This window comes from Populus trichocarpa, chromosome 13, assembly GCF_000002775.5.
Source record: "Populus trichocarpa isolate Nisqually-1 chromosome 13, P.trichocarpa_v4.1, whole genome shotgun sequence".
In the NCBI taxonomy this organism is placed as follows: Eukaryota; Viridiplantae; Streptophyta; class Magnoliopsida; order Malpighiales; family Salicaceae; genus Populus; species Populus trichocarpa.
In genome coordinates this window covers 6,611,307-6,634,113 of record NC_037297.2, presented here as the reverse complement: position 1 = coordinate 6,634,113, position 22,807 = coordinate 6,611,307, and the positions used below count along the sequence as shown (strand labels likewise).

Here is a 22,807-nt window from a genome sequence, read left to right as displayed (position 1 = left end):
TACAATGTTTCTCCGCATGGTTTTTTTTATGATTTTCTCCGAAATTATCTTTTTTTATTTTATTTTTTAATATTGAGCTGGTTAAAAATTACAGTTACAATATGTGAGGAAAACACTTTAACTTTCCTCGAAAATTACTGTTGGTTGCTACAATGTTTTTTCCTACATGGTTTTTTTCTGTTTTCGTTATGTTTTTCCCTAAAATTATCTTCGTCAATTTTATTTTTTAAATATTAAGCTAGTTAAGAATTGTAATTACAAGTAAATACAAGTTTTTCCTCAAAAAACACTATGGATTGATACAGTTTTTTCTCACATAGTTTTTTTCCAGTTTCTTTTGTGTTTTTTTTTTGTAATATTTTTTTCCAAAATCATTTTCGTCGATTTTATTTTTTAAAATATTGAGTTGGTTAAAATTTAACTTTGTAATAAAGCTTAATCATGTGGGGAAAGTATTGTAGCTTTGCTCATAAAACATTGTGGATTGTTACGGTGTCTCTCCGCATAGTTTTTTTTTGTTATAATTTTTTTCAAATTATCTTTTTCAATTTTATTTTTTTAATATTGAGTTGTTTGTGAATTACAATTACAAGTCATTACAAATAAGGCTAAATCATGTGGGGAAGCACTATAGCTTTCATCACAAAACACTGTGAATTGCTACAGTGTTTCCAACATGATTTTTTCCCCCTTTTTTGGTGTTTGTTTTTTTTTTCTAAAATTATCTATGTTGATTTTTTTTTAATATTGAGCCAATTAAGAATTTAGCTTTGTTATTTTTTTTCTTGAAAACACTGTGAATTGTTGTAGTGTTTTCCCATGTGATTTTTTTATGATTTTTTTTAAAATTATCTGTGTCGATTTTTTTTTTAATATTGAGTTGGTTAAGAATTATAATTACAATAAAGCTAAATCATATGAGGAAAGCATTGTAGTTTTTCTCACAAAACACTGTGGATTGCTACAATATTTCTCTAAATAGTTTTTTAGTTTATTTTATTGGGAAAAACGCTATAATTTTCCTCACAAAACATTGTCAATTACTGCAATATTTTTTCTCATGGGTTTTTTTCCTTCCAAAATTATCTTTGTTGGTTTTTTTTAATATTAAGTTGGTAGAGAATTTAGCTTTGTATTTTTTTTTTTGCTTTTTATTAACTGAAAAGCTAAATCATGTGGCGAAAGCACTGTATCTTTCCTCACAAAACACTGTAGATTGCTACAAATCATTTTGTTCAGTCTCTAAGTTTTTGATCACCAACACAACTTTTTTTTTTCGTCATGAAATATTTGCTCCATCATACCTTTAATTTCTATTACTTATCTAGCGCTGGTTCACAATTATAACATTATCAAGTGCATTTGTTTTATAAGCCCGCGGCAGCGCATGGGCAAGTCATCTCGTAAGATTTTAAATATGGATGATAAGAATGTCTAAGTTATAAGTCATCACCATAAACAATTCTAACTTAATCCAAAACTCTAACTATAACATAAAGAACATTTGTAGAGATAAGGGTTTAAGAGTACTTTGCTTGATATTTCTCAATTCCAAACTATGATTAATGGTACTGGGGAACTACTTAAAAGTTTGAAGAAGTTAGACTCTCATAACTAGGAATTCATTGGCATATATTGTTGTTAAAAACACCTATTTAAAAGCTTACCATCAAGATATTAACATGATTTTGGGATCCATCTTATAGGTGTTTCGCTTTGAACAAACATCAATAATAACTTCAAATTCCTTATCCATTATACACAATATATTTCCATCATCATAAGATTGAGGTAGGTAATTGAATTGGTAAGCTTCTAAATAAGGATGAAAATCAAGAAAGAGAAAACAAGAAAAATGTTCTAATGGTTGACACTAGAAATTCTTAGAATAAGTATTCAAATAAAATTAAAACACTCTAAAACTAGTTCTAAAAAAGGTCAGAATCTTAGTGCTTGAAATCTTTAGTCTAGTATTGTTTCCATTTACTATTATAATAATACCCTCAATTGACACTTATAAGCCATTGATTGATATTAAGGAAACTAGATTGCTTAAATTAGTGCCTATAATTGGTCCCAAAAAACAATGATTGATTAAGGTTTATTTGCACTAAAAAATCCTTGATGGGTACTGGACTTAAAGGCTTATAGGTTTGGAAAGAAGACATTTTAAATTTTAAAAATAAAAGAACCGAAGCGCTTCTCCTCATTAATATTCAGGGTAACAACTTATTATAAGTCTATTTATCTCAAATAGTATAAATGAATAGCAAAATCATTAATCTTGGCATTTAGCAAAAACTTTTCTCTCTTTTTTAAACAAAAGGAAGAGAATATTTGAAAAGATTTGGTATATAGGCATTTAAAGGCCTTTTGATATGGAATGAAACCCTAATAAATCTTGCAAACTAGTTGCAAAGCCTAAAATGGATGCATGCATGACTAATTTTAGATTCTTGTTGAAAACCAATGGGGAAATATTGCTTGACAAGTTCAAAATTAAGAGCAATAACATAATATGACCGAATATAATAGTGTCAAATATGATAAAATACATATCATATACAAGATGCAAATTAGTAAAGATCTTGGCCAGAATAGAGGAAAAAATAAAAATTAGACAAAAAAAATTTCTAAAAGATTAAACTTATAAATAGATATTTCTTTTGAAACACCCACTTTGGTTTGGGTTCAGAATCTACTAACTCATGATAGAAAAGCTAAACTAAAATCTACAATACAATCTATTATGATGCAGGCACACCAAGAGAACAATTTTAAAGTTACAGTAAATCACCCAGGATAAGATTAATCCAAGCAATACATAAGCTTTCATAGTATGCTCATATTGTATAACAAGGACGAAGCCAAATTGTTCAAGCAAGGAATTTAATAGCAAAAGGTACAAGGTTACAGATTTAGAATCAAATAGCTACCATATATTCAATGGTGTTCACAGGTAGTGAACATTAAAACTCATCAAAATAAACGAAGAGAAATTTTTAAATTACAAGTACATAGGTGTAGTAGGATGCCAATAAAGTCCCATAAACATGGTTTCACAAACATTTAATAAAGAGTTTACCCATAAAGTCTACACAAAAAAATAAAACCACTAGCCAAAAGAGGAAGTAACACATGGCTTGCACACACAAACACAAATAACTCAAGCATGCAGATAAATCCACTTAACATACATAAAAAAAATACATTCTTGAACAAAATCATAAACAGGGGAAGGTATACCTAGATAGTTAAAGGGAAGATTCTACTAGACTGAGCTATGGGGTTGGGCTCTTAGTGGTGACAATATTGCTTCCTCTAACGATTCTTTTTTCAAAGTCTTGGTCTTTTTTTTTACTTCGAATTAAAACCCCAAAACCCTAACTCTTTTTTTAATTTTGTCATTGTTTTTTCTCTCTTAGTAATTGTTCTTCTCTCTTTCTCTTTATATATCTCTTAAACCCTAACTAACCTACTATTTATAGTGGAGGGAGAATAACCTAAATTGGACAGCTTGGAAAGCTATAGGCCCTATTATTAAAAAAACACATCTTCACCATCCAAGAGTGAAGACAAACAAATGACATCAAGTGAGGTTATACAAGGAGCATAAACATACTTTCACATGATACATAACAATAAAATCACCAAGGGTGAGAGTGTTGTGCAAGTTGTAAGCTTGTCTTGACCCGAAAGACATAACCAAACTCTAAACAACCCCAAAATTAGTGAAATTGACACCTCAATTGGGTCGAACAATGCCCATATCAGTGAAAATGATGAGAGGTGGTGGGACTTGGCTGAGAGGAAGGTTGTTTATGAGTTACTAGGGTTCATCTTTTATCTTTAAAGAAAAATACGAAGAGAACATCTGAGAATTTATACCAAGGGCTCAAAACGACAACGTTTGGTATGGTTAAAGTTTAGAATCGTCCTTAAATTTCAATGTTTTTTCATTATTAATCCTCTTAAACTTTTAATTGTACAGTCAGAGACAATTCAAACCAAACCAAAAAAATTATCTCAATTGGATCTTTAGCCGAAATTAAATAGGCCCCTCAATTTCTTTGTTTTTTTATTATGGTCTATGGATTTTTAAATATCTTCAATTGAAGCCAAGAATAGCTATAAAATCTAAAATTTCTTCAATTAAGCCCCTGTTAGAATTAATGAGACCTCTCGAGTCATGCCAATTTAGCATTTTGGCCCTTAATCCTTAATCGTTTCAATTTTAGCCAATTTCTCTTCAATTATAACCCTTAAAGTGCTTCTCAAATAATTTTAGAGATTTATCTTGTCTAGTTTAAACTTGAGAAAGTTTGAAAAGCTTGTAAACATATATACTTTTATTTTCTTGGAAAATATTTTGAAGGTTGAGGTAAAAAAATTAGGTTATGTCATCCTTAGCTTCACTTGTCCATTTATAAGTTGTCTTGCAATTCTTGATCTTAGTGAACTCTATATTAGACAAAGCATAAAACAATGTGCTCATTGTCTTTACATATAATTTCTCTTTGGCCTATTAGTCTACTCACTAATAAGTTTATAGGTTTGATAATTATATGTTTGTTATGCTAAAAAAAATAATTATATGACTTATTAGTTATTTAAGATTTCGTCTGATAAATCGATTATCTTTAGAAATTATATCTGATAGGATTAGTTGATTTTCCATTCATATGTCTTTGGAGTTTTGTCAAGAATGGTCATGTAATTTACTAGAGATCTTTCATGTTCTAGATACAAGTACAAAGCTTTTTAAAATATTTTAGGGCTAATTTTTAAAGAGTTAAGTTAGACCCTAAAAAGCTTGAGTCACAGTAAATATAACACCAAAGAGTCATCTTCATGCAGAAGTCACATCAATGTGAAAGCAAACACCAACTTTACAAGAGTTGAATTAGGCCTTAAAAAGACATGATCAGTCGCAGTAAATATAAAAATAAAACGGATCTTGAAGTGAAAGGCATGATTCCAAGTTCCATGTAATTTCAAGAAATATCAGATAATAATGAGCTTCTATGAACATAAACTTGGCAAATAATGGTTTGATTTTGTTAGAACCAGGAGAAATGTAAACCCTTGAGCGAGCAAGGTCCTCTTCCTAATAAAACAAAATCACTGTGTTAAAGATTTGAAACTTTGATTATTGAAAACTTCTGCAGTTTACGTATTTTGTTTTCACCTAAAGATCCAGCTTGCAGGAGAGAGGAGAGAAGGGAGAAGGGAGAAGGGAGAAGGCGATAAGAAGCACGTGCACATCACTATAAGAGGAAGGAAGCACATAAGAAGAGGCAGTTTCACTTGACGCATTCTTCCTCCTTTGGTCAAAGATGAAAAAAGAAACTGAGAGCAAATTACAAAGGCAGTGAAACATGAAAAACAAAACGTTAAAAATAAAAAAATAAAATAAAAAACCAACCACCTTCCTTTGCCTTGCTTTGCTCTCCTTTCTTTTCTTCTCTTTTTTTATTATTAATTAATAACATCAATGGATGGATGGATTCCACCATTAAAATTCCTCAAAACAATCACTCTCTCTATCTATTTTTTTTAGAGAGAGAAACATCAAAGAATAATACTTCCCCCCAAATCTTTTTCGTGTTTTATCATCATAAAAATAAATAAAACCATGGATAAATAGAAGATAGAGAAAGGTATAGAGTGTTTTACTTGAAAGAGAGAAAAAAAAAAACCCTTGAGATTTGAGCTTTTCAGTGAGAGAAACTGCTGCTTCTTTACACTGATCTGATCGGCAGCAGTTTTATCCGTGGGATAGAGAATTCAGCTGTTTAAGGTGAGACCCACAAACAAAGAAAGTCTTTTTTTTTCCCCTTTTTGAAATCTGTATTGGTTTGATTTGATGGGATAGTTGAATTTTGATTTTGGATAAAGATTGATGCTTTTGACTTCATTGCTTGGTTGGATCTGTATCCTTTCTGGGTTTTTCCTGCCTTTGCTTCTCGATTTATCGCATGTTAGATTTGATGTTTTGTTTGTCAAGTCCAATATGTTGTGACTTGTTAGGATTTGAAGTTGTTGTTATTAGTTAGTTGCAGTTTGTGTTAATCAACAACTTGTTTTTGACAAAAAAAATTCTTCTTTTTTATTTGCTTTAATTGATTGATGCAGCAGAAGGAAAACCAACCCAGTTTTTGTTTTTTAAAAAATGGTTTTTAGAGATGTTATCAAGGAACCAAAAGTGAAGGTGGAGAGGCCAGGCTGTGATTCATCGGTTATGGTTGGCTTGCAAAATTGTGTTATTTCGCAGCCTCCTGTCAACTTAGAGCAAGACTTGGGGTTTCTTGAGAAGAATTTGCATATACTGGATTGTGTTTTCTCAGGGAGAAATGATACCAATTCAGAAAATGTTGGAGTTGGTTTGTTTGAGAGGGAGAGTTTGAATGCTGATTATGAACCTATGGACACGGGAGAGAATCGCGATGGGCATGCATCGGAAGACAGTCTCTTGCCTGGTCTTTATGATGATGCTGCAATGTATATTTTGGCTTGGAGTTGCAGATCGGATTACCCCAATTTGGCTTTGCTAAATAAGAAATTCAAAGCATTGATTGAAAGTGGGTGTTTATATAAAGTGAGGCGGCAGCTTGGGGTCATTGAACACTGGATTTATTTAGCTTGTATTTTGATGCCTTGGGAAGCTTTTGATCCTGCAAGGGAGAGATGGATGCGGTTGCCGAGGATTCCTTGTGATGAATGCTTCACGTATGCAGATAAGGAGTCTCTTGCAGTAGGGACTCAGCTACTTGTTTTCGGGCGTGAGTTGTTAGGGTTTGCTGTTTGGATATATAGCTTGCTTACCCATGACTGGTCCAGATGCCCTCCAATGAACTTACCCCGTTGTTTGTTTGGTTCAAGCAGCCTTGGCGAAATTGCTATTGTTGCTGGAGGAAGTGACAAAAATGGATGCATTATGAGATCTGCTGAGCTTTATAACTCTGAAGTCGGCACTTGGGTAACATTGCCAGATATGAACTTGCCCCGTAAGCTGTGTTCAGGCTTTTTTATGGATGGAAAATTCTATGTCATTGGGGGCATGTCAAGCCAAACGGATTGTTTAAGTTGTGGTGAAGAGTATAACCTTGAGACAAGTACATGGAGGAGGATAGAGAACATGTACCCTCTTCCCAGTGCAGGCCATCCTGCAATGCGTTCTCCTCCACTGGTCGCTGTTGTAAATAATCAACTTTATTCTGCTGATCAAGCAACCAACGAGGTCAAGAGATACAACAAAACTAATAATTCTTGGAGTGTTGTGAAGAGGTTGCCAGTTAGGGCTGACTCTTCTAATGGCTGGGGATTAGCATTTAAAGCATGTGGTAGCAGCTTATTGGTAATTGGAGGGCACAGAGGTCCTCAAGGTGAAGTTATTGTTCTCCATACTTGGGATCCTCAGGACAGAAGCACGGGCAGATCAGAATGGAATGTTCTTGCTGTCAAGGAGCGAGCAGGTGCCTTTGTGGCAAACTGTGCTGTAATGGGATGTTAATGCTCTCTTTCATCCCTATCTTTGGTGCAAACCTTTGACTTACAGACAAAACCAAATGTTAAATTGATTGCGAAGGTGACTTGTTTTGTCATTATCATTTTTATCGAGAATTTTACAATGTTAACCTGTACTTTATTTCTATTTTGATGCTTATTGATTTCATGGCACATGAAAGATGGTTTGTTATCCCGATGTGATTCCCACTGAAGCAGGATCTTGAGAGGAAGAACTTGAAGGCACAGCCCTTACCTTCAGTATTTTTATATGAAGTGGCTGCTCTCAAGACGTAAACCTGGACACATGTGATACCATGTGATTGTAAGCCCATAATTATCTATTTGTAGCGTTCTGTATTTGAGTTGTAAAAGGTAATCAGATGATCATAATTGACCACACGTTGGAAAATCTTTATGATTTGGTCTGGATCTGCTCATTTCTTCTTTTTTCTTTTTCTTTTTTTTTTTCTTTTTTAGGAGGTGCTCTGATTTTATTTATCCTCACGGATTTTTTTTTTTTTTTTTTTTTGTGGTTTCGTTGTTGAATAGTATTTTTTTTAATCCATTCATAATGTAGGAGTTATCTTTATGGCTGTTTCATGCCTTGCTTTTGTGGTTATGCTCCTTCTCTTCCCGGCATTAAATTTAATTTCTTGAAACTCATGTTTGTTCCATTCTGTGGATAGCAATGGCTTGAAACTTGGTAGGAGAGGGTATATTTTTCTGATGCGGAATTTTATTAAAAAAAAGCTCTGTTGAGAACAGGATCAGCACTGTGAGTGTAGAAAAACTAACAAGTCTGTTTGAATCCTGAAAAGAAGCTTGTGTTTAGAGTATTTCTCTTGCATGTCAATGATAGCACATGAAAACCTCATAGTACTATAGTAGTCTAACTTGCCGTACCAGAGTATAACTGGATGTCCAGAGAGTTAGGGAACAGTAAAATCTGGGAAAACCTCTTTAGAATCCAAATACCTTCTTTTCTTGCCGGCTAGAGGTTTAAGGCTTGGCTTGCAAATGATGTGGTGATTGGCTCTGGACATTATGTTTTCTGGTCTGAATTCCAGGTGAAACAGAGTCAGCATCTGGTTTCTTGATTGTTTGCTCAGAGGATAGAGAAGTGGAAGGTGTGGCGCCATGGGAACATGGGCATGGTATAACTGCTCTAAGAAATATACTCTGGACATTTTGGATGGAAGTCAGTTTATTCTTACTGGAGGGAATGAAGAGAATGGTGGCTATTGGAGGCCTTTGAGGAAAACTTTGCCGTATAAGTTTTGGCAGATCAGTGAGCTGGAGAATGCACAAGTTTTGCTGGGTCTGATTTCATCGAAGAAGCTTGTAAAGTTTCCCAAGTGGTTGATGGAGCTCTGGCATTGACAAATGTGCTGAGTGAATGTGGTTAGACATTAGGTGAAGATAAACTTCGGATTAAATTGAGGCATTTGAGAATTCTGGAAGCCATGTCTCCACTCGAATTGTGTTCTTGGTAGCTTTTCGTATAGATAAAGAAAGTGTAATTGATAGCTTGTCATGTCATCTGTTTTGAATTTGTTTTCTAATATTACCCTTTCTTTTAAAAAAAGAAAAAAAGAAAAAAAATGTAATGTTCTTTTAGTGGTATCTTGAGATTAAAAAGAAATCTTCTTTCCTAACAAAACCAAACTGACAATGACAAAAATGCAATGAAGATGGTAGAATTGCTTGTAATGAGATATTACACACTCAGCATGACTTGTAAGAAAGATGACAAATTTGATATAAATAAGGTCCTTTACTTTTTCCATGTTCATTAAAATAAATAAATAAAATTGAGGGTCTAAATATAATAATAATAATAATATTATGACAGGGTTATTTGAGATTTTCTACTTTTATCTTGTTTTTTTTTATTTGAGCAAACTTTGGAGTATCTAATAGGAGAGATTGGTTGAATCTTTAAAAAATAAAAATTAAGGGAGTTGTAAATAGGGGTATAATAATAATAATAATAAAGAATAAATTTTCTGTGTGCCGTCTAATCTTTAGTTTGTGACTCTTTCAACTCACCACCACAGAGGGGGCAGGGCATGGTCCTTTCTGCAGGACAGCGATGCCATACAATGGCTGCTCGTCTGAGAGTGTTTTAAGAAATTATAGTGTTTCAAGATAATTACTCTGCTTTTGGGAGGAAAAAAAGGGTCTTCCCTTCACCGCTGTACTTGCCTCAAAGATCTTTCAATTGCCGCCTCGAGGTCTTAACATTCCATTTGCAGGACGGCCGTCACTGACTGAGAGGAGAATCGCTTTCTTTTTTCTTCCCCACTGGAATGAAAAGAAAACAGCCTATTTTGAGGGGAGGGTCTACTCTGCACTGCTTCCTAGCAGAAGGTGCATGGTACGTCCCTTCAGAAGAAGATAATGATTGGGGTGGGGTGCCTCTGCGTAAATTGCACTCCCTCCCACCTCTGATGGGACGGGACAGTTTCGATGCTCTTTTGCTTTTTCATTAATGTTTTTGCTTTTTCAAAGTAGGTATCGGATGCCATCACAGTAGAAGCTCATTTATTTATTTGCTTTTTAGCAGCAAATGTCAATCGGTTCTTGCTAGCATGACCTGTCTGAGTGTGATCGATCCAGCCATTTCTTACGAGTCATCCAGTGGCAACCGGCGAGCCTCAACATCGGCGGCGGTCACCGCTCCCAGGTCTAATTTTCAATCAAGGAACAATCAAATAAATAAATCAGACTTTTCATAAACACCATCATTGACTACAAAGCTGAAAAGTCACGGCTCAGGATTGGCAGTGACCCAGATCGTTGAGCCACAAGGTGTCATTTTCATTCATGGAATAATATAATAATCAGACACAAACATTCATAAAGTTGACCACGACGTTAATTTCCCATTACACATGTATCATATGCACACAACAAATGGCATACCAAAATCCTACGGTGGTACAGAGCTGCTGCTGTTGACCTTGGAAACAAAATCTGTCTCGAGCGCCTTAAAATCGTTTTTAACCTGCAATAAGCTGTCAACAATTAATTACTCTCCCTGGATAGGAAAACATTATAAATGTCTTTAACGAGGCAAGTAGCTGTGACCCCAGCAAGGGTGGTCAAACATCTCAAAAGATCTGGACATTAAAGTAATCTAAGCATTTATCTTCGAGGTGTCAGAATGAAATGCACAACTTGAACATTTTGCAGTCATCCCAAAAATAATAATTAGAGAGAGAGAGAGAGAGAGAGCATTGCACACTACTAATTACGAAGAAACCAAAATAGGTGTGAATAATAGAGCTACCGTCACTCCAATGGTGATTGTCCTATTGCCCTTTTCTTTTGATGCGTGCATGCGCACATTTTCTATTTCTAATTAGACAAGTTGTGGTACACAGCTAATGCAGAATCCAAGGAACATCCTTGGCTGGGGTGATCTACACGCCTCCACCTCCTTTTTCAGTCACAATTTATGCCCTTTAGCATTAAGTGGAATCTGCCAGAGTAACCCGCTACCCATAGAATATCTACTAGCCGGTATCATCTTGACATGCCAAAATACACATGTATTCTTGCATGCTAGCCACTATTCCATCAATTTGCTTTGATAATATCATTGAAGATAGAAGAACATCAGAAACTTTTAGAGCCCCTTCATGCAAAACTGCTGAAATCTAGACGTCAAGATCATCCCACCAAGGACTCTTCGTTTCTGACACTGTAACTTTTCTGTCAGAAACTGGTATCCTCCAAAAACAATTAAAGAACAGTTTTGGCTGGTCTTGCATTTGTGATATTGAATAACCAATGGCATGACTGAATGACCCATTGATGATGATAAAATTGGCAACAGTAAAATACTTTCACATAGCAATTGTGTATGAATTCAGTTTGACTCGTTTCACCACTAATCTATCCAAGTTCATTCACTAATTCAAGCACAACTCACATGACCAAATGATTGAAATGAATTGCAAAACAGAACTCAACTCTGTTCCTCAAATTTGTTTTAGCTTATTTCAATTTTGTTATCCTCGGGAATATATGAGACATGGAATGCTAGCGTGCTCATGATAAAAAGCTGGAGCGTATCCTAATCTTGCAGTCAGCTAGCAGCAATATGTTATTCATAAACAACTTTTTATTAGAACAGTATAACCAAAGGTGGACCAGTTTACTTTAAACTGATGAAAAGGAAATCCAGTGAGTGGGAGTCTGAAGAAGCGGGTACCTAGTTTGGGATTGTAGTCATCATCTTACGAGTATGCTTCCTGCATGACAGACATATAGTAGCAAAATACATGGTCTGCGTATGGAGTACTCGGCATGATAACTCTAATATAATGATGAGGTTACTGTATATGCAAGAAACACAGGAGGGTTCCAACTTCCAACCACCGTAAGTGTTTTTCAGGCGATGCTAACTAAGGGCTGGTGCTGGGGAAGGAAGACAGACAACTCTCTTCCTTTAAACACACGATGGCAGAAAACAATTTGATTTGTCTCGTGCATTTTGCCATTTTTCAACTTTTTTCTCATAGCAAGCATAGAACACAAACCCAGCGGCACCAAAAATGGATTGTGTATTGATTATGACACTACTTGAAAATCTCTAGCTTCCTAAATGTCTACCGTCAAATTTGAAGTTTCTTAAAATCTGGTCATCCAACAGTACACATTTGGGATGAGACGTATAATGCAGGATAAAAGAATGATTCATTTAGCATATACTTACGCAATGTATGTGTCAATCAATTGGGTGTTTGTCAGCCTGGCGAGACGTGTAATGTGCAGAAAGCAAAAGAAGAGAAAGGAAAGCACTTGCTACAAAGATCGCATCAAACCACCGGTGATAGAAGTCAAACTGAATTTCTCCACCCAAGACAGCTGTTATGGTTATCCTACCAATAGACACCAGTTCAAACAAAATCAATAATGCTTTGAAAGCAGCCGACTCAAGCAAAAAATAACTAACAAGTAGCACAAACTAATCTGTATTCGTGTAATCTTTCACTTTGCATTTGCATAGTTGCTTTAATTTAAGAAAAGATCAGGAGGGGGAGATTTTCAGAAACTAAAAGGTTTCAATAATCTGATTCCAAGCAAGATCATAGAATGTGTGTGGTTACATGCAGAGCATAAATAGTTCACAGTACAAAAATTGTTGTAAACTGAAAACAGGCAAATCTATGAGCCATCAAGAATAACTTGGGGGTTTCAAGATTACATATTTTGGCAATGCAAGACTATTTCAGCAACCACATTAAAGACTATTTGAGATGCACTAAGGACATTTCAGAATTTAGGAAATTGGGTCCTCAGCTTGACATCCAAAAGATGTTCAGCAGTTTCTTTCACAGATATACAAAAGAAGGGGAAAATGCTAAAGGCAAGCTAGCTGCTAAAGAACTGATCATGCACTGCATAAATTCTTCTAATTGCTGGGAAATTGTGTCACAGCTGCAATTTTGACAACTTTCCCTCACTGAGAAAGTTATTGTTTCATTATGACAAAATAGGGAATGAGAAAGTTTTCTGGTTTTACTGCAAGGGTGTCCACTTGAAAGCTAAAATTAATAGCATGTTTAAATCAATCACAGAGACAATCACAAATAGATCGTTAACAAAATCTAATATGCAGAATCAGTTATTTGACCTTTCATCAACAATTACCATACCTGTACTCAGTTGCTAAGCTTTTTCTTATCAAAAGTATAGAAGAGACAAAGTACATTCCCATAATTTCAGACAGAAAAAGTACAACATTGCTTGAAGATCCACTCCCAACTCTGGAAACGGCAAAGAAGAACTGCATATAGCCAAACAATATATGTTAATTACTACGATAAGCTACTTCTTACTTGCCATCTATAAAACCATCAGCTTCAATAGATTATTACTAAAAGTTAGTTGAGAACAACTTAGGCATGCATCTGTAGCAGTCAAGTCAAAAAAACTCCACTACTTTAGGCTTGTGCATTGATTTGATCTGGTGAGGACAACAAGTCTAGTTGCTAATCATTATCGTTACAGACTCTCATAGAGTTTGGAGAGTATCTTGTAATATGAATTCAGCATTCACCTGGACTAATTAAAGCCATTCATAGCTTAAGTAATCCATAAGGTGTGGACTCAAATTTGTCCCTCTTTCGGAGGTTCTTTGTTGTCCATTATTTATTCACTTATCCGATAATAAAACAAAGGAAAGAAAAAAAAAATACAGAGCCTTGTAGATTTCTCTCTTCAAAGAGTTCATGTCCTATTAAAATCTGTCATGATTAGCAAATAAGGCAAGATAAGTCTCCAATACACAAATTAACAAAACAGGAAATGGAAATCCAAATTACCTTCATGAGATTAGTTAAAAATCCTCGAACTGATATGACGACCAAGATGCCAATGAATAGTAGGGAAATGTACTGTACACCATAAAAATATGAAAGACAACAGCTTCAGCCGTGCAATACTTATTACAATTCTTTTCACAGAAATATCTTTCAGAAGAAACTCTAAAGACTGCATGCAAAAATACACTCTTAACTTTAGTTGATGGTCAAGCAATATTTGCATCACGTGAATATAGCTTTCTAAAATAATCTAAAGCATCCACCATGAGCGAACAGTTTATTATGTAGAAGGCAAGAATCATCTTTGAATTTTGTAAGAATGCATAATCAGGAAACAATCAAACCAATTCTCATCATTTTAAAACCAAGAAATTTACTTTAAATTACTATCTGGTATTGCCACACTTTCTCAACATCATGTAAGGTTCACTTATCATTCTCACTTCAGTTAGCTCCAGCAAAAGGACATGATTTAAACTGCCTAAAATCCTACCATAAAACTCAGACCTTTTTGGCAATGCATCACTGACCCAACTGTTGATAGATTAACTTTGTGGCCCTGTCTTGCTGGAATTTTACTTATGTCACTTTATTTATTAAGTTAGTGATCCTACAAAACATAACAAAATACAATTACAACCTTTAATCATTACAAAAGGTTGCAGGTCACAAACAACACATGCTGGGAGCTTGAACAGTGAAAAGTAACATGCAAGTGATAACATATTTACTATTACAAGCAACATTTATAACCAACCTGCGATAATAATGCAGCATTAATTCCTATGTCAAAGAACTGCAAAAATAAGCTAATAGTCCTTGTCACAGGATCAACTGAGCCAGCCTGTAAAAAGAGTATATTGTATAAGCATTGGGTAAAAAAGTTGGTGTGAAATGATTTAGGATTTGAAATCATACATTGAATTACAAAGTTGAACATGTCAACAAAAGGAATCATTTAGAGGCAGGAATTTACCTCCTTGAATATAACACTTTGCAAAGACTGCACCAAGCAAATAGAGTAATCAGTCACCTTACTTTATTCATGCATTGAATTGAAATTAGAAAAGGAAAAGCATATTAATGAACAGCTAAAAAAGTTCTTTACATTGCCAAGGCAAAAATTATAACATCACATTCAACAGAATTTTGGAATTGAAAACAGTAAAATAAATTATAAAGAAAATTATTGTGTTCACTAAAATGGCAGGTTGTAATTTAATGACAGATCAATTGTTTTCTTTGGTTATAGGAGGTAAACCTTAGTTTTTTCACATTAAGTGACAGACTTCCACTAATCTCTCATTCATACTACAGAAAACATAACAATTCATCTCACATGAGAAAAGTTAGAACATCAAGAAAAGCGACTCCCTAAATCTGATACCACTTGACCAGAATCTGAATTTAATGACATTACTGCAGGATTTTGATTAGTTGCTAATCCATAAATTTAGTAAATCATTATGGGCTTGGCGCTTCAAACCCATTACTGGAACTCATTCAACTCACACAGTCGAAGAGCAATTCAAATTCAGATCTTCAAAAAGCACTTCTTGAACATTGTGTCCATAAAATAAAAATTTTGGGTGGCTAATATCCTTTCATTAAATGGGTACAAGATTTGATGAATAATTCAGAACAGCAACTAAGAATTTCATAAAAATAAAAATTTGATGGATTCAAAAGTCCATAAAAATGACAACTCAAACTAATCACAACCAAAGGAAGAACTGAGATTTTTTGTTTTTAAAAAAAAAAAATTCATAGATTTGAGGTATGGCTATTGGTTGATGCTTGGGTTCTGAAATTGGAAGTGGAAGCAAAATTGGCAATAAAGAAGACTCGTTGTGTCAATAATACCAGCAGTTTGCAATGAGCAAAAATGTCATCTGAATTTTGTTGTCAAATATGAAATTCAGTTTTATACACTGCACACAGGCATTTTTCTCAAGGAAGACAAATCTTAAATGTCTTGAGTACTTGTTAAATGTCCAAAGATAAATCTTACAAGTATTGGAAACTTGTTTATGGGTTAAAAAAGAAAAAGAAACCCTAATTGGTGCCACACTTTTGGGTTTAGTTCAAGCACTAAGGGGTGAGGAGGGATTTGCTAAGGTCCTAGGGAAAATCTTACCGATCAAAATTTATCTACTCTTCTCACAAATCTATCCTTTCTAGGAAATCAACCCATTAAAAAATCAAACCCAGGAATAAAAACACTTATCTGAAACAATTTTAATGGACCTTAAGGTAACATTTGTCTTCAACCCCCCAGCACACGCACATAGCCCTAAAAAACATGAGTATTAATGAGCAGCGAGGGTTTTTTTTACTATTCATTTCAATTTTATTCCGAGGGAGAAACACAATAGAAACTGAATATCACATGAGATAAATATTATTGCCACACCGGCATGCATAAATCAGTGCACACACAAAAGGCATCCAGAAGATCCTCATTCTTCCATCAAAGAATGTTTTAACCATACCTTAATCATCTTGTACACACAATAAACAGAACATGCATAGCCAAGTAAATTCTGCATGTGACCCCTCCAAGTTCGAGAAAAAGCAGCTGCCTCCTGCAAAGTAAAGGAAGTACAGATAAAAAAAATTGGTTGTTCACAAAGAGGGAAAAAAAAACCATTATAGAGAAATCCATAGATTACAGAAAACACGTTCATTGTTGTTGTTGTTAAAATGGAGATAATTAACACATCCACCTAGTCATATAAGTACCCCATTATCAAGACACACATATAAAACCCTCTCTTCAAGTGACCAAACTCCTTTCTCTGAACCTGACTACTATTTTCCCTATCTCCAAATTCACAACAAAATAAATCAAAGACTCAGAAAACCCTAATTTCAGCTGTGAAATGGCATATTTTCATCACTTCTAAAGTTTGGCAAGTCTAATAAGTCTTAATCAAGATATCTAAAAGTCACAGTTTGACCTGCTAGACATCAGAGTGTCATTTAATGTACTCTCAAGAAGGGTCATGACCTGAAACTCCATCTAATAACTCTCCCACTTATTTAATAACAAAATATCTCATCCATGAGCTAGAAAGAAATTGAGAATGATCTAGATTTGCTAGAGCCAAAGAGAATATACTAGAAATGAACCTTAGCTTGGCGAAGCTCATATATTTCCAAAAATAGCTGCTTTGAAAGCTCTTCTAAGGCTTCAACCTCTGCTTCCATGGTTTTGATATCTGAAAAGGGGGGAAAAGCACTCTGTAACTATGAATCATAAGAAGCTCGGGGACAAACTAAAAGTTAAATGATTATATCGTGGATGATAAAACAAAACCCATTACAATACTAAAAAATCTAAGGCCCTTTTTAACTGGAAGGAAAAAAAAGGGAGTAGAGATGAAAAAATGTGAATGGACACAGAAACAGGGAGATGGAATGGGGATTAATGAGAATAGTTAATGAAAGGCCATCATTGTGTTTGATATATAACTGGGATTGCAGTGGCGTTGGCAGTATGGTGAGATAGGGGGTTGGTGGTGGTGGTCATGCTGGTTGTCAGATTTTGAAAGGGGGTTTTTTAGATTGGAAGTGGTGATGGCAGCTGTATGCTGGTGCTGGTGCTGGTGCTGGTGCTGGTGCGACAGTAGATGTGCTCAAGTTAATATTGTTGTTTAGACTGGAAGTGGTGATGGCAGCTGTATGGTGGTGCTGGTGCTGGTGCTGGTGCGACAGTAGATGTGCTCAAGTTAATATTGTTGTATTTAAAACCACATCCCATGGTTACAGATAAAAAAACGCCAAACTCTCGTTCTCATTCTTTGATTTTTATTCTGAGCTTCATTTTGATATATTTCCCCTTCCTAGGCTCCAACTCCAAGATATAACTAGAGCTTAAGAGTATGACTACAACAATGACAAAACCATGTTCCAAAGCTATGTTGGGGAGAAAAAAATGTGTACACAACTATACACAAGCAGAAAAGGTATGAAGATTTTTAAGACAAGAATTACTCAGTAACTTCAGCCACCTTGCTGATCAAAATCTTCATCACCAATTCACTAAAATTACATTTACTTACAATTGTAACAACTTGTACACGATATCTAGATAATAACTGGAACTAACTAAACAATTAAAAGAAACATCATGAGATTACAAATAGCTACAAATTTAATAACCACTGAAAGTAAATACAAACAAAGTAGCAAGCAAAAAAAAACTCTTAGCCTGTGGAAAAACCACATCTTTTCATTTCGATATTTACTTGAGAATAACTTATCAAACAATATTACCTTGCTCCTTTTGATCATCTTGCACGGATCGTACAACTGTGCCAACTATCCGTTTGAAGAAAGATCTAGCATTTAACTTCTGCAATGTACAACCACAAGTGAGAATGTCTATGTACTAGGATTTCTAACGATTGATAGTGATAAAAACCATGTGTAAAGTATAAGGTCTAAAATATTTAACAAAGGGGGAAAATATTTGTCACATAAAACATGATGGCAGGCGTGTCCCCATAAATATATATACACATGTTTATTCATGTGCAAGAGTGAGTGCATGCACTTGCAAACTTGCCAACACATGTGGGCAAATAGGATGGTGAGCCAAATGATGTCATAAAAAAGTGAGACAATCAGCAAACTCAGTTTTGCATCTAGTTTGGGCCTAAACCAAATACCTTATTTGTCACCTGGTCATTAATACCAAGCAGAATTCCTACAAGTGCTTTTTCCCAAAGTCAGAACTTCAGGGAAAAGAGGTTGCAGCAGAATTTACACTTTTTCCTCAAACCTGGAGGAATATAAATGTCTAGACCAGCCTCATTATGTCTAGTCTAGAAATGAGCTTTTTTGTCTAAGGAGATACATAATTTAGGTAATTGATAAGTGGTAAGATAACGGGATGAAGCAAAATTAGTTCAAGTTATCTCTTAAATGTTCCCTAAAACATATATTCTATCCACTAGAACTCCTTTAGGGTATTAAAAGAATTTCCTAGTATGTGGATTGATACTGACTTATGATTCTAAGATTTAACAACTTGAGGAAGGGAGCACAAATTTTTTAAGGTCATTTAAACATTGCTATACATTTTTCTCAACAACCACCAAGTGGAGTGGCAACTATCCAATTCTGCCCCTAGCATTACATAATTGTTTGATATACATGTCAAATTAGATTTTTCTCTTTTTTATTCATGTATTATAATGTCTTTTTATACACAGTCAAATAGCTATGCTCTCCCTAATAACATATTTGTTTCTGAAGTACATAGATTAACATTCTGCCCATGTTTCTAGTTTTATCTCTTTTAAATGTGTTTTATCCAGCCTAACTTTAGAACTGTATGTAGAAAGTAAATTTTCAACACAATTATTTGTGCAATAGGTGTTGGTTGCTCCAGTTTAAACCTCTCCCAATGAGATAACTTTTTCCATGTTTTCTCTACAGATTTAGAACGTGTTTGGGAACGCAGCTGACTGCACGTTTCCAAAATTTTGATTTTTTTTGCTTTAAATTAATTAATTTTTGTATGTTTTTTGATCATTTTGATATGTTGATACCAAAAATGAATTTTAAAAAAATAAAAAAACATTATTTAGATGCATTTTCAAGTGAAGCATTTTGAAAAGCAACTACTACCACAATAACAAACACGCTCTTACTTCAATAATAAAAAGCTGACAATAAAATTTGTATATTTCAAGCACAATGTCTCCCTAGGCAATAGATGCTTTGATAACTTTAAGACATTGAGCAAGAGTGGAGTGTAAATTGGAAATTGAATTTGATTAAAAAAAAGACAATGAAAATCAAATCTCATCCAAGCATATTGATTTTTTAAAGACCTGATATCCAACATTTGCTGGAAACAGAAACACTGCCATGAAAATGCACAAGAAAGAAAGTAAGAAGAAAAATAGCAAGATAAGAAACCTCCTCCGATCCCTGGATTCGTTCCATCTCCATTTGAGAAAGGACAATCCTCTTTTTCTTCGCAACACAAGTCTCAATGGATTGCATTAATTGTCTTTCCAAGGCTTTGATCTCTGAATCCCCAATTTCTCTACCATGTTCAACATATCAAGTCATTAGAACAAAAAACCAGCAATTACATAATTGAATAAACAACAGACACAGTGAAAGAATCTGAATGATTTTAGCACCATAAATCTATTCCAGAATATAGCCAAGTGAAGCATCAAAACTACATGGCAATGCTTGTAGGCAAAGCCATGAAATATCATTGGTGCAGAGAAAGCAAACAACTTGGTTATAAAAACCCTTTACATGTCACAATAATATGCTGTGAATATCTAATTTCTAGTTTGGTACAAAGAAAGCAAATAAATTGGTTAAAAAACTTTTTATATGTCACACAATAATAAGTAGTGAATATCTAAAATATATCATCTGTACATAATGCAGCAAACTCAAGTGTAATTTTGACACTTCTGAAATATTAGCATGCATGGAAGAGCAAATCCGTATCGAGTGCAGTAGATACTTTGCTCAATTCCAGCACCACTTGTGATTTACCAGAGTGTAATGAATTCCCACCTACCCACTCTTACCAATAATGAACCTTAAATTTGACGATGCATAAAAAAACTAAGGCATGATCCCATCCACAGGAAGTGAGGAAGCTTTAAAATAGTACTGCAGATAACCCACTGAACCTATTCTCTAATGCAAAATTTACACAAAGACACGTCCTCTTTTGCCATTTCTGGTATTCATCCACATTTCTTGTCCAGATGAGATTATATGTTGACAATGTTTCTTCAATGTTCAATCCACTCTTTGGTCTGTCTCTCACCCCACAGTATATCTGACTATGCTGATTCATGAATCATGCGACATCCTATCGGTGAAGGGTTCGGTTATTCTTGCATAAGGAAAAAATAGGTGAACGCTATGTGCCTTTCACTGATTAATTTGCAAATCATAAACATGTTCACTTGCTTTGTCAACACAGATGACTCTATATTGATATTAAAAGACGTGTTGTAAAATAATCTGGCACCTTAACATTCTCTAACAAAGCTACATATTACATTTATACTTCCACCACTATTGCCTATCCAAAGATAGTTGCAATGTCATATAAAAATGTTGGCTATAGAAGAATGGAGGTGCTACTGGGCAGAAGAATTTGAGCCAAAGCAAACTCTTTCTACAAGAATTAAAAGACGTGTTGTAAAATAACTCTTTTTCCAGTTAATCAGCAAATTGGTTAGAAAAATGTACATAGGATGCACCTGGTTTAAGATAAAAAGTAGTGCCAACACACAGCCACACAAATGGTATAAAATCTTGTAGAAAGAAACATTGGCCAGTATTCTTTTATTTGATTACCTAATGAAGAGAGATAAATAACTGTAGGGTAAATTCACAGCTCCAAAACCAGACAAAACAGCCATAACAGTGACACCAATAACCCCAATTCTGCTGACTAGCTGAGGCATTGTGAAGAAACCTGGAAATAAAATTATGAAGCATAAAAGCAGCATAAAATGTAGGTAAGCTTCTGAACCACCACATCAATAAGTGAATTCTTAGAGTAACAACAAGGTAAAGGTGACAGAAGTAACAAAGACAAAGGGAAATAAGCAGCAACTCGGGGAAAAGTAGATTCACTCCCATCTTTGGAGTAATCAGAGAATAGAAATTATGTAGCCAAAAGAGAACTTGCATTCTCATTTGGGCTAAACAAGAACCTTTATCAGGCGAAGGCATGGGGAAGTGAACGCCCATGCGCCAAAAAGCATAGAGAAAGGCAAACAAGAATATGATGGCTCCGAGTGCAGCCCTTTCCCTCCTCACGCCTGAATATATATATCATGTATATATCAAAACAAATTCATCAATGCGATGGCACAAAGAAAAAAAAAACACACATACACACACACGCATACATACATACATACCGTTGTTGCGAAGCATCAAGTAGCAGTGATAATACGGCAACATGAAGACAAGTAACAATATTAAACAAAACAGATCCACCTTCCAATTTATCCATCTTGCCCTTCATTTTACCCCAAAAAACAAAACCCAATTATTAATTTTTGTAAATAGAAACAATAAAGAAAAGAAGATTAGTTAGAGTTACAGACTGTTTGGAGAGGAGAGGGATGATTTCGAAGAGGACAAGTTGAAGGAGATTGCAAGAGAAAGCAAAAACAACACTGAAAATGATCTGAACCAATGCTCTTTTCTCTTCGTATTCTTTGTAGAGTCTTCTGTTTAAGAACCAAAGACCTGCCCATCCTAATAGACACAGTGATCCTACCACCACTATTCCTTCAAATATGGCCCCCAATCCCCAACCCATTTCGGATCTACTCTTCTTCTGCTACAGCTACAACTACTACTATATTGACAAATCTACACTGCCCATCATTTTCTCTCTCAATCTTGCTTTTGCTTTACCCGACTTTGTTTCTGTTTTCATGGAAAATCGAGCGAAACGTTTCTTTCTTCCACTGTTTCTGTTCCTCTCTCTGCTTCCCTCTCTCTCTCTCAACCCCGAAGTACCAAGGACTAAGCTATAACTTCGTCACTGTAGTTTAATAATTATTAAAATAAAACTAATAATTAATAAGTCCTATTTGTTTAAAAAACTATATGTATTTATTCTCTATATTTTCTTAATTCATTTATAATTTGCTATTTTATCTTTCCATTTTTCTTTTAAAAATAATAAAATAAATAAAATAAAAGTTGGTAGATAAAGAGATTGATTAAAAATATTATTTTGAAAAAATACATTATATTAAAAATGCTAACAAGATGAAGAGTACTATTTTAAAATCTAAAGCGCTAAGTTTCCAGTAACTCAAGTAATCTAGAGCCTAAATCAAACTAAATTTCAATAAAATCCAAACTAATTTAGTAAATTGGCTTGGAACTCGGGTGATTCAAAGTTTAAATCATATTGAGTTTTAATAAATAAAAAAATTTGA

General features: G+C 34.5%; 2 protein-coding genes across 10 annotated transcripts; one reads left to right on the top strand and one right to left on the bottom strand.

Annotated features, from left to right (window-relative positions):
* The first annotated feature begins 5,304 nt into the window (after positions 1-5,304).
* On the top strand, positions 5,305-9,123 carry LOC7493898 (F-box/kelch-repeat protein At5g60570). Of its 4 annotated transcripts, XR_008057070.1 has the most exons (3): positions 5,305-5,800; positions 6,136-7,588; positions 8,577-9,123. XR_008057070.1 is itself a non-coding variant. In XM_002319746.4 (2 exons), exon 2 carries the CDS (start codon positions 6,242-6,244, stop codon positions 7,511-7,513), a length of 1,272 nt encoding a protein of 423 aa, XP_002319782.3. In that variant the 5' UTR covers positions 5,305-5,800; positions 6,184-6,241; the 3' UTR covers positions 7,514-7,940. The 4 variants fall into 4 exon arrangements, 3 of the variants coding, with proteins under 3 accessions (XP_002319782.3, XP_024439805.2, XP_024439804.2); XM_002319746.4 differs by lacking the exon at positions 8,577-9,123 and having other exon boundaries at positions 6,184-7,940; XM_024584037.2 differs by lacking the exon at positions 8,577-9,123 and having other exon boundaries at positions 6,139-7,940.
* Positions 9,124-10,224: 1,101 nt separating this feature from the next.
* On the bottom strand, positions 10,225-22,397 carry LOC7465629 (GPCR-type G protein 2). 6 transcript variants are annotated; one of them, XR_002977432.2, is made up of 15 exons: positions 21,959-22,397; positions 21,770-21,870; positions 21,560-21,667; positions 21,198-21,318; positions 19,776-19,905; positions 18,123-18,201; positions 16,977-17,065; positions 16,337-16,429; positions 14,821-14,847; positions 14,602-14,688; positions 13,845-13,916; positions 13,176-13,306; positions 12,233-12,398; positions 11,729-11,768; positions 10,225-10,526 (listed from the first exon to the last, which is right to left on the bottom strand). XR_002977432.2 is itself a non-coding variant. In XM_024584033.2 (14 exons), the coding sequence occupies exons 1-13, from the start codon at positions 22,174-22,176 to the stop codon at positions 12,245-12,247; spliced, it is 1,410 nt and encodes a 469-aa protein (XP_024439801.1). In that variant the 5' UTR covers positions 22,177-22,397; the 3' UTR covers positions 10,225-10,526; positions 12,229-12,244. The 6 variants fall into 6 exon arrangements, 4 of the variants coding, with proteins under 4 accessions (XP_024439801.1, XP_024439800.1, XP_024439799.1 ...); XR_002977433.2 differs by having other exon boundaries at positions 10,225-10,516; XM_024584033.2 differs by lacking the exon at positions 11,729-11,768 and having other exon boundaries at positions 12,229-12,398.
* Between the last annotated feature and the right edge of the window lie 410 nt (positions 22,398-22,807).